The sequence below is a fragment of the Bubalus bubalis genome, chromosome 19 (genome assembly GCF_019923935.1).
Source record: "Bubalus bubalis isolate 160015118507 breed Murrah chromosome 19, NDDB_SH_1, whole genome shotgun sequence".
NCBI classification, from domain to species: domain Eukaryota; kingdom Metazoa; phylum Chordata; class Mammalia; order Artiodactyla; family Bovidae; genus Bubalus; species Bubalus bubalis.
The window spans coordinates 18,168,432-18,188,179 of NC_059175.1; the positions used below are offsets into that span (position 1 = coordinate 18,168,432).

The window sequence follows — 19,748 nt, forward strand, 5'->3', positions numbered from 1 at the left end:
TTACCTTCCAGGGAGAAAAAGAAAGACATCCATCATTCAAGCAATGGATGGATGGATGGATTGGTAAAATATATATTATATGCGATAAGTGCTATGAAGGGGCCTCCCTGGTGGCTTGGATGGTAAAGAGTCCGCCTACAATGCAGGAGACCTGGGTTCAATCCCTGGGTTAGGAAGATCCCCTGGAGGAGGTCATGGCAACCCACTCCAGTATTCTTGCCTGGAGAATTCCCGTGGACAGAGGAGTCTGGCAGGCTACAGTCCATGGGGTTGCAAAGAGTCTGACATGACTGAGCAGCTCAGCACAGCACAGCAAGTTCTATGAAGAAAAGCAAAGCAAGAAAAGGAACATAGAAAATATTGGTAAGTTGGAGTTGATGTTTTATATAGGGCAGTCAAGCTAGGTCTCACTCAAAAGATGACATTTGACCTCAAGAAAATGAAGGGGTGAGTCACATCCAGCTTCTGGGAGCGAGAGCATTCCAGGAGGAAGAAAGGACGAAGACCTTGAGGCAGAAGCATGCTTGGGATATCCAAGGAGCATGTATGTGGCTCTTGTGTTAGACTAGAGTAAGCAAAGGTGAGAGTAATAGGAGATGAGGAACAGAAGGAACAGTATACCAGAGCTTATGGCTTGTAGCCCTTTATAAGGGCTTTGGCTTTTTTTGTGGGTGAAATGGAAAGCTGCTCAAGGCTTTTGAGTGGAGAAGTGACAGTGTCACTTTGGAAAAGTAAGTTGACATGTGCATCAAAGGTGAATGTGATAGAGATAAATGGTATTGAGTATATACATAAATTGTTAATGTGATTTTATTCCATTTTTCTCTCCTTCTTGAAGGTGATACTCATACTCTATGGATTTTTGCTAGAAGTCCGTATTTTGAATAGTGTGTTTATGATGGATGTATGTTAGTTGCTCAGTCATGTCCAACTCTTTGTTTCCCCATGGACTGTAGCCCACCAGGCTCCTCTGTTCATGAAATTGTCCAGGCAAGAATACTGGATTGAGTAGTCATTCCCTTCTCCAGAGGATCTTTCCAAACCAGAGATTAAACCCAGGTCTCTTGCATTGCAGGTGGATTCTTTACTGTCTGAGCCACCAGAGAAGCCATTATAATGGATAATACATTTTAAAAAGGACTTGATCAAACAAAAAGCCATTCATGTAAAAATACTACAGTGGCCCAGAAACTCACCTACAAAGACACTTAAAAGAATTGAGACACTGGTCCCAGAAAAGTAATTCTCAGGGAAAACACTGTCTTTAAACATTTAATGGGCTGTCAGACAGAATAGTAAATAAATTCCAGTCTTGCCATTTAGTAACTTGGAGATATTAGGCAATTTATTTAATGTGAGTTTATGAAGGACTATGGTCAGTTTAAAAGTTGGCTTAAAGCTCAACATTCAGAAAACGAAGATCATGGCATCCGGTCCCATCACTTCATGGGAAATAGATGGGGAAACAGTGGAAACAGTGTCAGACTTTATTTTTCTGGGCTCCAAAATCACTGCAGATGGTGACTGCAGCCATGAAATTAAAAAACGCTTACTCCTTGGAAGGAAAGTTATGACCAACCTAGATAGCATATTCAAAAGCAGAGACATTACTTTGCCAACAAAGGTTCGTCTAGTCAAGGCTATGGTTTTTCCTGTGGTCATGTGTGGATGTGAGAGTTGGACTGTGAAGAAGGCTGAGCGCGAAGAATTGATGCTTTTGAACTGTGGTGTTGGAGAAGACTCTTGAGAGTCCCTTGGACTGCAAGGAGATCCAACCAGTCCATTCTAAAAGAGATCAGCCCTGGGATTTCTTTGGAAGGAATGATGCTAAAGCTGAAACTCCAGTACTTTGGCCACCTCATGCGAAGAGTTGACTCATTGGCAAAGACTCTGATGCTGGGAGGGATTGGGGGCAAGAGGAGAAGGGGATGACAGAGGATGAGATGCCTGGATGGCATCGCTGACTCGATGGACTTGAGTCTGAGTGAACTCCGGGAGTTGGTGATGGACAGGGAGGCCTGGCGTGCTGCAATTCATGGGGTCGCAAAGAGTCGGACACGACTGAGCGATTGATCTGATCTGATCTGATCTGATGGTCAGTTTCAATGTCTCCATCTTGTAAATCAGGATTCAATTCAGTCGCTCAGTCGTGTCCGACTCTGCAACTCCATGAATCACAACACGCCAGGCCTCCCTGTCTGTCACCAAATCCTGGAGTTTATCCAAACTCATGTCCATCAAGTCGGTGATGCCCTCCAGCCATCTCATCCTCTGTCATCCCCTTCTCCTCCTGCCCCCAATCCCTCCCAGCATCAGGGTCTTTTCCAATGAGTCAACTCTTTGCATCAGGTGGCTGAAGTATTGGAGTTTCAGCTTCAGCGTCAGTCCTTCCAATGAACACCCAGGACTGATCTCCTTTAGGATGGACTGGTTGGATCTCCTTGCAGTCCAAAGGACTCTCAAGAGTCTTCTCCAACACCACAGTTCAAAAGCATCAGTCTCTGGCACTCAGCTTTCTTCATAGTCCAACTCTCACATCCATACATGACCACTGGAAAAACCATAGCCTTGACTAAACAGACCTTTGTTGGCAAAGTAATGTCTTTGCTTTTGAATATGTTGTCTAGGTTGATCATAACTTTCCTTCCAAGGAGTAAGCATCAAAATTTCATGGCTGCAATCACCATCTGCAGTGATTTTGGATTATTATGTACCTAAACAGTCATTGTAAGGGCAGAATGGAAGTAGGTAAAGAGTTGGACCATAACCTGCTGAGTAATAGGCATATCATAAATGATAACCGTCTTCATTGTAGGGTGCTGCCAGCTGAGTAGTACCCTTACTATTTTGAGAAAAATGTGTAAATACATGCTTCCGATGTATATATAATTATTTATAATTTATATACACCTAGTGTTGTGAATCTATATATTTTATTAAGGCTTATTTTCTTATTTTTTTTAGTTGAAACAGAAATTCTCACATTTTCCTCTCACACCATAATGGATCATCTTATAGACTCCTTGAGGTGCTAGCTGCACTCTGCAAGGAGACCATTGTCTTGGAGTACAGAACATGTACCCACAGTCAAAATTCACAGAGAGATAGATAGCTTTTGGCACAACAACAAAAGTTTAAAATAGCTGTTCTGGTGTTTACTGTTTTAGTTACTGATGTTATCATTCACCCAGTTACCAATGTCTAGAAACTGGGAGTCTGTCGTTTATTCTTCCTTTCCTAAATCCCACCTTCCTAATTAAGTCAAATTACAGGTCCTGTTAATTATTTCTTCTTTTTTTTCATAGTTGTCTTCCCTTCCAGCCTTACTCTGGACCCTCAGGATTGCTCTCTTTCAGTACTCTAAGTCCTTCTAACTTTTCCCAAATTCATCTCCCAGTGAAAGTCTTTCAGTGTTTCGTCAGTACACTTTCAGGTCATTAAAACAATGTTTTTGCCTACTGTCCAAAAGGCCTTCGTAAGCTGGCTCTTCTGACTCACCAGCTTTATATCGTCATATCTTGCCACTTCCCCATTTTTTCCCTGCCCTTAGTCCTATTGAGTTACTTAGAGGTCTTAAATATGCCAGGCTTTCTCACCCTTCCATTCTGCTGCATAGACTGCTGCCTTTGCTTTAGAATACTCTCCTCTTCTGTGCTAGCTGCTTCTCAGCTTTCAAAATTCATCTCAGGCACAACTTCTCTTTAACTCCTCTAGTTCAGCTTACATGATTCCACAGTACCTAGTGCTCACTAGTATTACAGTAGATTGTGATCATCATTTAGTGGAATGAAAGAAAAATAATTTACAACAGTGTAGTACTGTACTTTTTAATTACTGTAACCTAGATTAGTTTCTGATTCTGTCATTTACTAGCCAAGAGACCTTGGTTGAAATACTTAACCTTTCTAAGTGTTTTCTTTTTGTTTAATAATGCTGCCTGTCTCATAGTATTGTTTTGCATATTACATGAAATAATACATGTAAAATATTTAGTACACATTGTCTGATACTTATAGCAAATGTTAACATTCAGTAAATGTTGAAAAATGAAAGTGTAATTTTCTCAGTCATGTCCAACTCTTTATGAGTAGGAGCCTGTCAGGCTCCTCTGTCCATGGAATTCTCCAGGCAGGATTACTGGAATGGTTTGCTATTTTCTTCTCCAGTGGTTCTTCCTCACCTGTCATAAATTATGCTGATAGTTGTTTGACAGTGAAATGAGCTGTCTTATGATGGAGTCTGTGCATCACTGTAGGTGTTTACGCAGTGACAAGATGTATATATTTCTGGGACAATAAAAGGAATTCATAAGATAAGGAATTGTATTTGCCATCATCCTATCCAACATCTATGAAATTTTCCTCCGCATCAAAATCTTTTCAAAGCCTGTACATACTACTTGAAGACATCATAACCAAAAGTAGCCTGTTATTCAGTTCAGTTCAGTTCAGTTGCTCAGTCGTGTCCAACTCTTTGTGACCTCATGAGCCGCAGCACATCAGGCCTCCCTGTCCGTCACCAACTCCCGGAACCTACCCAAACTCATGTCCATTGAGTCGGTGATTCCATCCAACCATCTCATCCTCTGTCGTCCCCTTCTCCTCCTGCCCTCAATCTTTCCCAGCATCAGGGTCTTTTCAGATGAGTCACCTCTTCCCATCAGGTGGCCAAAGTATTGCAGTTTCAGCTTCAGCATCAGTCCTTCCAATGAACACCCAGGACTGATCTCCTTTAGGATGGACTCGTTAGATCTCCTTGCAGTCCAAAGGACTCTCAAGAGTCTTCTCCAACACCACAGTTCAAAAGCATCAATTCTTCGGTGCTCAGCTTTCTTCACAGTCCAACTCTCACATCCATACATGACCACTGGAAAAACCATAGCCTTGACTAGACGGACCTTTGTTGGCAAAGTAATGTCTCTGCTTTTGTATATGCTGTCTAGGTTGGTCATAACTTTCCTTCCAGGGAGTAAGCGTCTTTTAATTTCATGGCTGCAATCACCATCTGCAGTGATTTTGGAGCTCCAAAAAATAAAGTCAGCCACTGTTTCCTCTGTTTCCCTGTCTATTTTCCATGAAGCGTTGGGACCAGATTCCATGATCTTCATTTTCTGAATGTTGAGCTTTAAGCCAGCTTTTCTACTCTCCTCTTTCACTTTCATCAAGAGGCTCTTTAGTTCTTCTTCACTTACTTTCATAATAATATATAGTATGATATTTGTCACACTGCTTTCTATGGTACATACTTATAGTCATAAAATGGGGCACTTAGATAATCACCTAGCACAGTGTGTGACACTAAGCACTTAGTAAATGGTAGATCTCTCCTTCCCTTAATCTGTTATTAGAACTTCATTCCATAGACATTGAAAAGGTATTGATAGTTTAGAGCCCAAAGGTGATTTGATCACAACAGTGAGTTACCAAGATTAATAGAACGGTAAGTTGCAAAATGGATTGCAGGGGGAGCACCTAAAACCACAGACAGAAGTTAGAGAGCTAGTTCAGTATTTATATCTCATTGAACACTTTCCAGTTCACATTTGGGATGGAATGTGGTATAATGCAAAGAACATAAGTTTTGTAGGTAGGTGTTCTGATGTATGAAAAAGACCATTACAGTCTAGCAGTTCATAATTTTTCTAGGAGGAACAGAAAATTGCTAGTTGAGATTTTTCTTTTTTTGCTAGTTGTGTTTTTTCACCATCCTCCCACCCTGATGTTATTCTACAAATTGTTGTACATGAAGGATCAAAATACACAAGTGGGGAAATGTTATACTTTTAAATATATAAGAATGAATAAATCTAGGGACTCACTGAATACTTTTGTATCCTAGGTTTTCTCTTATGCATTATTTCTTTTTATTTTTCACAATCTCTGGTAAACAATTTTATTTCCTTTTAATATATTAGAAGAATGAAACTCAGAAGTTAAGTCATTCATTACTCATAAGAGGCAGCAAAAAGGTAGGGGGGTGGAGTTGGTTTCAGAAACCCAAATCTACTGATTTTTAAGTTTAAACGTTTTAACATTTCACTATACCGCTCCTTCAGTGGGATTGCTGAATACGTGTGCTCATTTCTGTCACATGTAAATCTCAATGGTGTGTAAGCCAAGTGTAGTATCCATAATTACCATTGCATATCCTTTTGAGCCTCACACATACACATGTGCACAAATACACACACACACACACACACACACACACGCACGCACGCACATACACCACTCCCACCCAACCTTTAGAAAAAGAAAAAAGGGAAAATCACTCACTGTTTAAACTCCAGTATTAGCCATAGTAAAGGGAGATTTTGGTGATCTCACTCACAATTCTCAGATCATTAGATACTGGTTTTATACTTACCTTAAGCTGCTTATCTAAATTATCAACAGAAAGTAAACCTGTCAATATCTTTAGCCCAAAGCTTCTCAGACTTTGATGGACTTAGAGATCATCTAGGGATCTTGTTAAAAATGAAGATTGTAGTTCAGTAGGTTGGGATGGGGTCTGGAATTCTGTTTCTAATTGTGCAGGTGATGCTGATGTTGTTGGGCTTGCAACCTTGGTGTACAGGTGCAGAATTATTAGTTTCTTGCAAATATATAATTTTTTATATAAAGCTGAAATTAAGAGTATATATACTATTCGTGTTCTTTTCTTTTTATACTTTTATTTCTATTTTCTACATAATTTCAAACTTATAATTTTTAACTGCTGTATAAGCTAGAATTAATATAATACTCTTAGGAATCTACATCTGTTCTCAATTACTCTGCCATTCTAGATAAGGCCACATTGAACTCCTCTGGGCATATACCTTTTTGCTGTTTAATTTATTAGCCTAAGATGAATTCCCAGTAGTAGTTACTAGGTCAAGGAGTAAGAATATCTTTGTTGTTTAATGGGTATAGAATTTCAGTTTTGCAAGATAGAAAATGGATGGTAGTGCTGGTTGCCCAGCAGTGTAAATATGCTTATGTCACTGATGTGTGTCAGTCATGTAGGACTTTTTGTGACCCCAGGGACAGTAGCCCACCAGGCTCCTCTGTCCATGAGATTATCCTGGGAAGAATACTGGAGTGGGTTGTCCTTTCCTCCTCCAGGGGATCTCTCTGACCCAGGGATCAAACCCACATCTCTTGCGTTTCCTACATTGGCAGATGGATTCTTTACCACTAAGCCACCTGGAAAGCCCTAATGTCACTGAACTGTATATTTAAATATAGTTACGATGGCAAATTTTATGTTATATGTATTTTTTCTTTATACTATATATTTAAATTTTGTTACATTATATTTATATATAAATTTTATGTTATATGTATTTTATATACGTATAAAAAGAAAGTTATTCTCTCTCCAAAAATGTATTTTTATATACATATGTGTCAATATTAAGGTATACTTTATATTTTGTTGCATAATAAACCATTTGGCCTTTTAGAAGGGAAGACCAAATTACAGTGCCATCTACATATTTACCTCACTTGTACTAATATTGAGTGTCTTAATGGTTTATTAAAATTTTTGCTAAATGATCTAAAATGATTTTTCAAGGTTACCTTAATTTGCATTTTTATTTCTATCAAGGTTGAAATGTGAACATTTGTTTTTGTGGATCATTTTACTATTTGTACTTCCCTTGTATGCAAAATGTACATGTATGTCATTGGTCCTTGTTTCTATTAGGACACTGATCATTTTCTTTAGACTTATTGGAGCTGTTTCTATAGTATAATATTTTAAGTAAATAGTTGTCTTTATTGTCTTGTTAATTCATATTTAAGTAACTTTATGCTTTTACATCCTGCAGGTCAACTATGGAAAAGTATATAATGATAGTAGAAAAGGATTGAAATTCACTGTCTCCTCTGGCTGCAGTTCAGAATTTGTTTTTGTACCATATGGTAGCACCATTGCTGTTTATACAATTTACTCTGGAGAACAGATAACTATGCTTAAGGGACACTATAAAAGTGTTGACTGCTGTGTATTTCAGTCTAATTTCCAGGTAAGAATGATACTTAAGGGAATTTAAAATGTTTGGGTAGCTAGCTTGCCAAAACCTATGGGTTTTGTTTTTTTAACATCTTAATCTTTCTCTTTAGTCTCACCAATGGAGCAGAGTGTTTTCTCCATAGAACTTTTGCATAGGTTATCTCATATGCTCCTTTAACTGATTCTTAAGTGTAGCGAGATTGTTGGGATTTTTCCCTGCATTGTAGATGAGGAAAATGAGACTTATAAAAATTAAATACTGAAAGAATGAAAATTATGGGTTATTGCTGCTGCTGCTAAGTGGCTTCGGTCATATCCGACTCTGTGTGACCCCATAGACAGCAGCCCACCAGGCTCCTCTGTCCCTGGCATTCTCCAGGCACGAATACTGGAGTACCATTTCCTTCTCCAGTGCGTGAAAGTGAAGTCGCTCAGTTGTGTCCAACTCTTCGTGACCCCATGGACTGTAGCCTACCGGGCTCCTCCGTCCATGAGTTATTGCTTGGAGGGACTTTATCACCTATTCAGTCACTCATTAATAGACATTACTTAATCTGTGTCTGACACTGTGAAGTAAGATATACAGGGCTAGTTTTCACCTAGCACGCATCTATATGGCAGTATTCATTATTAAAATACTCAAACACGTATCCTTTAGTTTGTTACATAGCTTTTGTACTAAGCCCCTTACATGACCTCCAGCTTCACCTTATTTCCTAGAGCCTCCTAGACCTCACTTCAACCTAGTAACTAAGAGGGACCTTTAAAACCCTGCTTCTACTCTATGTCCAATATCTCTTCTGATTGGCCAGTGTCCTGATGTACTGCTACTGCTGCTAAGTCACTTCAGTCGTGTCCGACCCTGTGCGACCCCATAGACGGCGGCCCACCAGACTCCCCCGTCCCTGGGATTCTCCAGGCAAGAACACTGGAGTGGGTTGCCATTTCCTTCTCCAGTGCATGAAAGTGAAAAGTGAAAGTGAAGTCGCTCAGTCGTGTCCGATCCTCAGCCACCCCATGGACTGCAGCCTACCAGGCTCCTCTGTCCGTGGGATTTTCCAGGCAGGAGTACTGGAGTGGGGTGCCGTTTCCTTCTCTGCCTGATGTACTACTTATTGACTATTTTTAGCGTTGCTTCTGGGAAAATAGTAATAAGGCAACGAGGGGGTGATATAACCTGCCTCAAATCTGCAAGTAGATTGACAGAGGGTGATTATCCATTCAAAGAAATTTATAGAATACAGTACTTTTCTCCTTCAGAGTCACTAGAGACAAAGCCAAGATTTTAATTCAAGTATTCTGACTACCAGCTATTGCTTTTCACCATATCAGAGCTTCCTAGCAGATGTTCCTGCTAGGAAGATTGGACTGAAAGTGAGTGAAGAATGGATTAGTACAGATTAAAAGTAAGTAAAGATAATTGATTCCTCTCAGTCCCTGAAATCACTGGACCAGGTCTAGCCAGAAAGCTGAGGCCAGTTGCCTCTTGACAAATATCATTTCTGTATGTGCTATGTACTAAGAAAGATTTTAATTACTTCATTATATCAGAAAGCTTCCAGCTCTTATCCCATTCCATCTATTATGATTTCTGAAAAGGAAGATAATTATAAATCTAAATTATAAAAGTAAAAGAGTAGTGCTTTTGCATCCATTTAGCAGCAGAACCCTTTTACCAATTATATATTACACAAAAACTCACTATTGGAAAATAAAATTGATATTTATAGTAATTCTGCTATAAATATAAAAATTTGAAGATATATCCAACATCAAAATAAATAATGATAATAGTTGATTATTTTCTATTGACTAGAATAGGGATTCCTGAATCCATTCTGCTACTAGTAATTAACCTAATAACTTGAAAGTCTGATGAGGAATGGATATTACATAGTCTCAAAGTTGCACCCTACAAAATATTAACTACAAAGATAAAATAATTTTACCTTGACTAAGACTGGCATGCATCAGCTTAGTCAAATTGCCCAAGTGTATGTGATATTCCTGGCAAAGATACAGCACCTTCATTTAATCATGAGAAAACAAGGTTACCTGACCTTAGTTTATCTTGAATATATAATCTTGTCTTCTCAGGAACTAAATTGCTCTACAGCACTGGGCATATGAAAATATCTTTGCACCATCCACAGTAAGCATACATTCTAAATTTTAAACAGTACAGTCTGTAGAATTTTGTTCCATTTAGGAAATTTGATAATGTGTCAGTTCAGTTCAGTCGCTCAGTCGTGTCCGACTCTTTGCGACCCCATGAATCGCAGCACGCCAGACCTCCCTGTCCATCACCAACTCCCTGAGTTCATTCAAACTCACGTCCATCGAGTCAGTGATGCCATCCAGCCATCTCATCCTCTGTTGTCCCCTTCTCCTGCCCCCAATCCCTCCCAGCATCAGAGTCTTTTCCAATGAGTCAACTCTTCGCATGAGGTGGCCAAAGTACTGGAGTTTCAGCTTTAGCATCATTCCTTCCAAAGAATAACCAGGACCAATCTCCTTTATAATGGACTGATTGGATCTCCTTGCATAATTTACTTTATTTTCTTTACATCTATATTTCCTGTAAGTTACTTCATAATCTTATTTTCTGTTTACCAAGAACCTTTACTTTTATTTTTTTTAAGAAAAATACTGATTTTACTATGCCTCAAATCGCTTTTGAGATGAATAAAAATAAAACTAAATAATTTAATACCAGATCAGGAAGAAAGTTGTAGTGTTAGAAATATTTGTATAGAAATACATTTGTGAGAAAAGTAAACAGTCAGAGTTTTAACATTTTGCTGACTTTTCTTTTTAGCCCTTATTCTTTGCTTAGTAGCTTTTTAAAAAATTGACCTAGTGTTTTATATCCCGTTATTTTCTTTTCACTCTGTATTTGGTTTATATCCTGCTCCTTTCTCTTGACAATATGAATATTTTCCAGTGTCATTAAATATTCTTCAAAAACAAATTTAGTGGCTATATAATATATCATATTAATGCAGCATAGATTTATATATAAATCATAACCCTGGACAATAATATTTGGAAAATTATTGTTTTATTATAAATATAATATTGGTGATAATAACCTTGAATTTCATACGTGTCTTTAGCATGACTTCTTAGAAATGTATACAAAAACTTCTGACACATACAGACATTTCAGTCTCTGAAAGGATTATATCAGTTTATACCCTCTGTATGTGAGAGTATCTATTTCACTGCCCCACAGAAATATTTTCAGTACTAGCCAATATAACATATTTCTGAAGTTTTGTCAGAAGAAGAATGAATATTGTTCAGCATGTACAGACACCATATCCATAAAGACATTGCCATTGACTGCATCAGCCCCAGCTTATAAAATAAGCTTCTCAACAAGCATGGCATATGAATCTTAATGCTCTTCAGCAGCTAGTTAGGCAGTTTTGAGCTAAATAAAACTTTTTTTTAAATTCCTGGCCTATTTTAGCTAGAAACTCTTATGGTTTCTGCAAAGTAGTTACCTGAGGAGGCTTTACAAATAGCTGAGGAAAGAAGAAAAGCAAAAGGCAAGGGAAAAATGAAAAAATACATCCAACAGAATGCAGAGATGGGAAGGCTTTCTTAAATGAACAGTGCAAAAAAATAGAGGAAAACAATAGAATGTGTAAGACTAGAGATCTTTTCAAGAAAGTTGAAGATGTCAAGAGAACATTTCATGCAAGGATGGGCACGATAAAGGACAGAAATGGTAAGGACCTAACGGAAGCAGAACAGACTAAGAAGAGGTGGCAAGAATACACAGAAGAACTATACAAAAAAGGTGTTAATGACCTGGATAACCACAGTTGTGTGGTCACTCACCTAGGGTTGGACATCTTGGAGTGTGAAGTTGAGTGGGCTTTAGGAAGCATTACTACCAACAAAGTTAGTGGAGGTCATGGAATTAAGCTGAGCTATTTAAAATCCTAAAAGATGATGCTGTTAAAGTGCTGCACTCAATGTGTCAGAAAATTTGGAAAACTCAGCAGTGAACACAGATCTGGAAAAGTTCAGTTTTCATTCCAATCCTGAAGAAGGGCAATGACAAAGAATGTTTAAAGCACTCATTTCACTTACTAGCAAAGTTATGTTCAAAATCCTTCAAGCTAATGGCTCCAGCAGTACGTGAACCAGGAACTTCCAGATGTACAAGCTGGGTTTAGAAAAGACAGAGGAACAGAGATCAAATTGCAAACATTCGTTGGATCATGGAGAAAGCAAGGGAGTTCCAAAAATACATCTACTTCAGCTTCATTGACTATGCTAAAACCTTTGACTGTATGGATCACAACAAAATGTGGAGAATTCTTACAGAGATGAGAGTACCAAACCATTTTACCTGTCTCCTGAGAAACTTGTATGAAGGTAAAGAAACAACAGTTAGAACCAGACATGGAACAACTGACTCATTCCAAAGTGGGAAAAGAGTACGACGAGACTGTATATTGTCACCTTGCTTATTTAACTTATATACAGAGTAGAAGTGAAATCGCTCAGTCGTGTCCAACTCTTTGCGACCCCATGGACTATAGCCTACAAGGTTTCTCCATCCATGGGGTTTTCCAGGCAAGAGTACTAGAGTGGGTTACCATTTCCTTCTCCCTGGGATCTTCCTGACCCAGGCATCAAACCCAGGTGTCCCGCATTGTGGGCAGACACTTTACAATCTGAGCCACCAGAGAAGCCCAAATGCAGAGTACATCATGTGAAATGCCAGGCTAGATGAATCTCAAGCTGGAATCAAGATTGCTGGGAGAAATATCAACAGCCTCAATTATGCAGATAATACCATTCTAGTGGCAAAAAGTGAAGAACTAAAGAGCCTCTTGATGAGAGTGAAAGAGGAGAGTGAATAAAGCTGGCCTAAAACTCAGCATTCAAAAAAACTACGATCATGGCATCCACTTCATCACTTCATGGCAAATAAAAGGGGGAAAAGTGGAAGCAGTATCAGATTTTCTTTTCCTAGACTCTCAAATCACTGCAGATAGTGACAAATTAAAATTAAAGCCATGAAATTAAAAGACACTTGCTCCTTGGAAGAAAAGCTATGACAAACCTAGACAGCATATTAAAAGGGAGAGACATCATTTTGCCCACAAAGGTTCTTATAGTCAAAGCTATGGTTTTTCCAGTAGTCATGTATGGATGTGAGAGTTGGACCATAAAAAAATGGTGAGCATTGAAAAATTGATGCTTTCAAATTGTGGTGCTGAAGAAGACTCTTGAGAGTCCCTTGGTCTGCAAGGAGATCAAACCAGTCAATCCTAAAGGAAATCAACCCTGAATATTCACTGGAAGGACTGATGCTGAAGTTCCAATACTTTGGCCTCCTGATGCAAGAGCCGACTAACTGGAAAAGATCCTGATGCTGGGAAAGATTGAAAGCTAAAGAAGAGGGCAGTAGAGGATGCAGTGGTTAGATAGCATCACCAACGCAATGGACATGAATTTGAGCAAATTCTGAGAGATAGTGGAGGACAGAGGACCCTGGTGTGCTACCATCCATGAGGTCACAGAGAGTCAGACACAACTTAGCAACTGAACAACAACGTATGGTTTCTTCATTGAAAGCCTTTATTAAAGTTCAGTTATTGACGCAACCATTTTTTTATTCTCTGACACTTGAAATATATGGATACAATTGATTTAAAAAAAAAAAAAAACCTATGGCAATGGTTTTTGTGAATTTTAACCATGTAAGCAAATTCTAACATATCCTAATGCTATTTTAAAATACAAAACAAAGTTTTACTATTTCTTAAACAAACAGAAAAGGGCATCAATCCAGTGTCTTTGGGGAATAGAAATAGATTTCATCTAATCTAACCTAAGAATTAGTCATTTAAAAAAATTGTTCATTTCAAATTGGCATCAGCTTTCAGCTGACCCACAACCACATCTTTGTTTTCTGTGTTATAGGAACTTTACAGTGGTAGCAGAGACTGCAATATTCTTGCTTGGGTACCATCCTTATGTGAATCAGTTCCTGATGATGATGATGAGGTAAATATTATTTATACAAGTTGTACAGTGACTTCTAAATCATAAAAAATTTTTTACTAATTTACTTTAAATGGGAGAGGCTTTTAAAGCATTTCTTGCTATTTTCTGATTGTTTAAATAACTTACCTGTATAATACATTAGGAAAATTCAAAAAAATATTGAGAATGAAATAAATTTCTGAAGTTTATCAATTTTAACATTTTTATTTATTTCATTCTTGTTTTATCCTGTGCATATTTTTAACATAGTTAATATCATGCTTGAACATACAACTTAGCATCCTTCTTAGACTTTTTCCATGTCATTAATAACTATTTGTAAAAATTGTCTTTCATAATATAGCTTTCTGTCATTCTTAGTTAGTTAGTTCAGTCGCTCAGTCGTGTCCGATTCTTTGCAACCCCATGAATCGCAGCACTCCAGGCCTCCCTGTCCATCACTAACTCCCGGAGTTTACTCAAACTCATGTCCATCAAGTCAGTGATGCCATCCAGCCATCTCATCCTCTGTCGTCCCTTTCTTCTCCTGCCCCCAGTTCCTCCCAGCATCAGGGTCTTTTCCAATGAGTCAACTCTTCGCATCAGGTGGCCAAAGTATTAGAGTTTTAGCTTTAGCATCAGTCTTTCCCATGAATATTCAGAACTGATTTCCTTTAGAATGGACTGGTTGGATCTCCTTGCAGTCCAAAGGACTCTCAAGAGTCTTCTCCAACACCACAGTTCAAAAGCATCAATTCTTCGGTGCTCAGCTTTCTCTATAGTCCAACTCACATCCATACATGACCACTAGAAAAACCATAGCCTTGACTAGACGGACCTTTTTTGGCAAAGTAATGTCTTTGCTTTTGAATATGCTATCTAGGTTGGTCATAACTTTTCTTCCAAGGAGTAAGCATCTTTTACTTTCATGGCTGCAATCACCATCTGCAGTGATTTTGGAGCCCAGAAAAATAAAGTCTGACACTGTTTCCACTGTTTTCCCATCCGTTTGCCATGAAGTAATGGAACCGGATGCCATGATCTTCGTTTTCTGAATGTTGAGCTTTAAGCCAACTTTTTCACTCTCCTCTTTCACTTTCATCAAAAGGCTCTTTAGTTCTTCTTTGCTTTCTGCCATGAGGGTGGTGTCATCTGCATATCTGAGGTTATTGATATTTCTCCCGGCAGTCTTGATTCCAGCTTGTTCTTCCTCCAGCCCAGTGTTTCTCATGATGTATTCTGCATACAAGTTAAATAATCAGGGTGACAGTATACAGCTTTGACGTACTCCTTTTCCTGTTTGGAACCAGGGATCAAACCCACACTTCCTACAGTGGAAGCATGGAGTCTTAACCAGTGGATCACCAGGGAAATGCCATGACTTCTTGGGACTTGAGTTATCTTGTATGACATTTTTAAGGTCCTTTATTCACACTGTCAAATTTTATCAATTTGCACTTTTACCAGATAAATTAGTGTAAATATGACACTGTGAATAAAGAACCTGAAAAATGTTGTGGGAAAACAAAGATGAATAAGACATGATCTCTGGTCTTAGGTAGTAGCCTCTTAATTTTTTTATTTTCATGTCAAGCTATCTAAAGGTGAAATTTTATAGATATGTGTCTAATTTGGTTTAGTATGACTTTGAGTAGTTTTAGTGTACAGCTGCTTTAAAAACTGAATTTTTTTTTAATAAAAAGCTTAAAATGTTAATTACTGTGTCCTGCTATTGGGGAATTATTGTATACATTAAAACTAACTTATAACACTAGGCCACATTAGAATGTTTAACAATCATTCACCAAATATAAACTATAAAAATAAAAGTAAATCATCTTTGACCTGTGTATGAAAAAAAGATATTATAAGAAAACTGAAATTGTTTATTTTATAAAGATAGTATGTGACTCTGATGGTTTATTTCCTTAGTATATAGTTATGGTGATAGTTTGATTCTTCCCCATGTGGAAGAATTTTTGTATATAGGCAATTAAGCTGAACAAGTATAAATCAAATAGGTATACACAAAAAACAAGTTAGGTTTTATATTTACCTTTTAAAATGCACTATGTATATGCTTTTAGAGAAGGCAGTGGCAACCCACGCCAGTGTTCTTGCCTGGAAAATCCTGTGGGCAGAGGATCCTGGTAAGCTACAGTCCATGGGGTCACACAGAGTCGGACATGACTGAAGCGACTTGGCGGCAGCAGCAGCAGCATGTATGTGCTTTAAGATAAGCACCATTCTCTTTATAAGATGATAAATGCTAAGATTATTTCCACAAAACTTTTGAAGATTCCTGTGAATGTAGGTAGAACATGAATATGATCATGATGCAGATCTCAGTAGAGCAGTCTGTGTATACCAGACCCTCTTCCTTACATGTATGCTGCTGCTGCTAAGTCGCCTCAGTCGTGTCCGACTCTGTGCAACCCCATAGACAGCAGCCCACCAGGCTCCTCTGTCCATGGGATTCTCCAGGCAAGAATATTGGAGTGGCTTGCCATTTCCTTCTCCAGCCTTACATGTATACTTACTGTTTAACTGATATTTAGAAGTATTTTCATCTCCCCTCTCAAATGAATGACTGCTACAGTTCCTCAGAGAGGCAACTTAACACAAAACACACACATATGTACATTTACACACTCACCTGTCTTTAGGGTCAGGTAAACTAAATAATAGTAATACTGGTAATTGGGTTTGAATTCCAGTTCTGCCATTCGTTAATGATCTAGGGCAAGTTTATAATATCTTCAAACATCAGAATCATTGAAGTAAAATTGTTCTTGGGTTACCTTTCAGATCGCCTTTTTTTTTTTTTTTATATTTCTGTATTTTAGTTGGAGGCTAATTACTTTACAATATTGTGGTTTTTGCCATACATTCACATGAATCAGCCAGGGGTGTACATGTGTTCCCCATCCTGAATCCGCCTCCCATTCCCTGCCAATCGCATCCCTCTGGGTCATCCCAGTGCACCAGCCCTGAGCACCATCTCATGCATCAAACCTGGACTGGCGATCTGTTTCATATATGATAATATACATGTTTCAGTGCTATTCTCCCCGATCATCCCACCCTCGCCTTCTCGCCTTCTCCCACAGGGTCCAAAAAACTGTTCTATACATCTGTGTCTCTTTTGCTGTCTCGTATATAGGGTTATCATTACCATCTTTCTAAATTCCATATATATGTGTTAGTATACTGTATTGGTGTTTTTCTTTCTGACTTACTTCACTCTGTATAATAGGCTCCAGTTTCATCCACCTCATTAGAACTGATTCAAATGTATTCTTTTTAATGGCTGAGTAATATTCCATTGTGTATATGTACCACAGCTTTCTTATCCATTCGTGTGTCGATGAACATCTAGGTTGCTTCCATGTCCTGGCTATTATAAACAGTGCTGTGATGAACATTGGGGTACACATGTCTCTTTCAATTCTGGTTTCCTTGGTGTGTATGCCCAGCAGTGGGATTGCTGGGTCATGTAGCAGTTCTAGTTCCAGTTTTTTAAGGAATCTCCACACTGTTCTCTGTAGTGACTGTACTAGTTTGCATTCCCACCAACACTGTAAGAGGGTTCCCTTTTCTCCACACCCTCTCCAGCTTTATTGTTTGTAGATTTTTAGATAGCAGCCATTCTGACCGGCATGAGATGGTACCTCAGATCGACTTTTGAGATGAGATATACTTCTCCATCAACCAAGACAGAATCCCTTAGGATTGTTTCTCCTGATACGCAACCTATAGAGGAGGATTTATTTCTACCATAAAAACCTGAAGGGCATTAGGCAATAGAAACAAGTTTTATGATCTTTAAGCATAAATCCTATTATTTAATTGACAGGTTGCTTTTTTTTTTTTTTTTTTTGCGGGGAAGTTTGTTTTATTTTTCTGAGGGATCTGCCTTCCTTTTGCCCACTTTTCCTAAAATCTGGTCACACTCAAGGCAAGCCTATACAACTCCTAATCACTTTTTTCTGCCTGAGATCTAGAGTGACTATGTTACAATCTAAATCTGACCTCTCATCAAGAATCTTACTTTATTTTGACTGTTACATAGTATGTAACTGTTTTATTTAGATGTATTATCTTGGGGTCTTTCCTGGTAACTCTGTGGTAAAGAATCTGCCTGGCAGTGCAGGAGACGCCAGTGCCATTCCTGGGTTGGGAAGATCCCCTGGAGAAGGAAATGGCAACTCAACTTCAGTATCCTTGTCTTGGAAATCCCATGGACAGAGGAGCATGGCAGGCTACAGTCCGTGGGGTTGCAAAAGAGTCAGAATAAACAACAGTGATAAAGATGTGTAATTATTTTCTATATTCAGACAACCCTATGTTCTACCTTTAAAGACTGTCCACTAATTACCAGTAAAAAAATTTTGAATTTATCAAATTTAGTAAGATATATGTGTGGAAGATGTTAAAATTGTTTTCATTCTTCCTTCGCATTCTATGGACCTGAACTAGATCCCCTTTTAACTCTTATTTCCCTTCACAGCTATCAGCAGAACAGGCAGGCTGGTTAAGTAGAGATGGATATGTTCAAGCATAGAAAGAATGTCCACTAGGAGGAGATGTTGTAGAGAAAACTGAAGTAATGGATGGTAGTTAAATTGATCCATAGGTCTCAAACAGTACTATATCATGTGTGATGTTTTTACTGCAGCTGTCAATTATAAGATGTTTTATTTGTGATGTTTAGCAATAAAATGTACTTCTAATAATACTGTAATACATTCATATTTTTTCTTTACTGCTATAAATACAGTAAAATTTATATGCAACTACATTTCTAGTTTTCACTTTTGTTTGCCTATCATAGCAACAATAATTTACATTAAAATATAATTCTGCTTCTCTGTTGATTCTTCAAATGAAATTTAAGTGTTTAATAGGTTATATATTGACTTTCCATAGTGAAATTAGGAGACATGGCCTTTGTGTGACTTATCTACCTAAGGATATTTTTGGTAGACATCTAATGCAGAGTTAAAGGCTTTTAGAGATAGAGTAGGGAAAAATAATCACCTCACCCCAGAGGACAATGAGTCTTTAAATAAACTGTCACTAAATAACCTAACTTGGTAGTTAAATCATAAACCCAGAAAGGTAGGAATTTCAGTAAAAGCTTGGTTGAAAGCATAAACGAACAGACTTCAGTATGCTACTCTTGCATATCAGTGGACTGCTACTAGAAATAAGTGAGTAGTTAGCTAAGCTTTGATAATAGTTTTGGATCTGGACACAGGGTATAATGGAATTTTGCTTGAACAACTAAGTAACAATGGCCAACATTATAAGATTAAGTAAAGGACTCAGATCTATAGCTTTCACAGCTAAAAAGAATACCTAAATTAATATATTGTTTTCTGACTATCCTGGCTGACACTTGGGAAATTTACTGGAAACACCTACTTTTTTCTGCTGTTATCATTGTTTGAATCTTAAGAGTCTAAGCCATCATGTTCATCAAAAAGGAAATGAACATTCTCAAATATGCAGTAAGGGTTACCCTTAACATAAAATATTGGTGTATGTTGTAAAAGGTAATACTTCTAAAATAATTTAAGAATAGTCTAAGTACTAATATGTTATTGGATTTGGGATGTGAGCAAACTGACAGCAAATATAAAAACTGCAAAATAAGAAGCACACATGATTCATAAAACCTAGGTACTCAAAGACAACAGAGATCATTTTAAAGTCCCTGAATCATTTGCCTA

General features: G+C 38.0%; 1 protein-coding gene across 5 annotated transcripts in view; it reads left to right on the plus strand.

Moving 5' to 3' along the window:
- ERCC8 (ERCC excision repair 8, CSA ubiquitin ligase complex subunit) overlaps positions 1-19,748 on the plus strand; it is a 53,733-nt gene that overhangs the window by 33,048 nt on the left and 937 nt on the right. For all 5 annotated transcript variants that reach the window (XM_025270498.2, XM_006046959.3, XM_025270497.2 and 2 more), the window contains 2 exons: positions 7,817-8,014; positions 13,951-14,034. In XM_025270498.2, the coding sequence (XP_025126283.1) occupies positions 7,817-8,014; positions 13,951-14,034 (282 nt within the window). The remainder of the gene's footprint in view (positions 1-7,816; positions 8,015-13,950; positions 14,035-19,748) is intronic.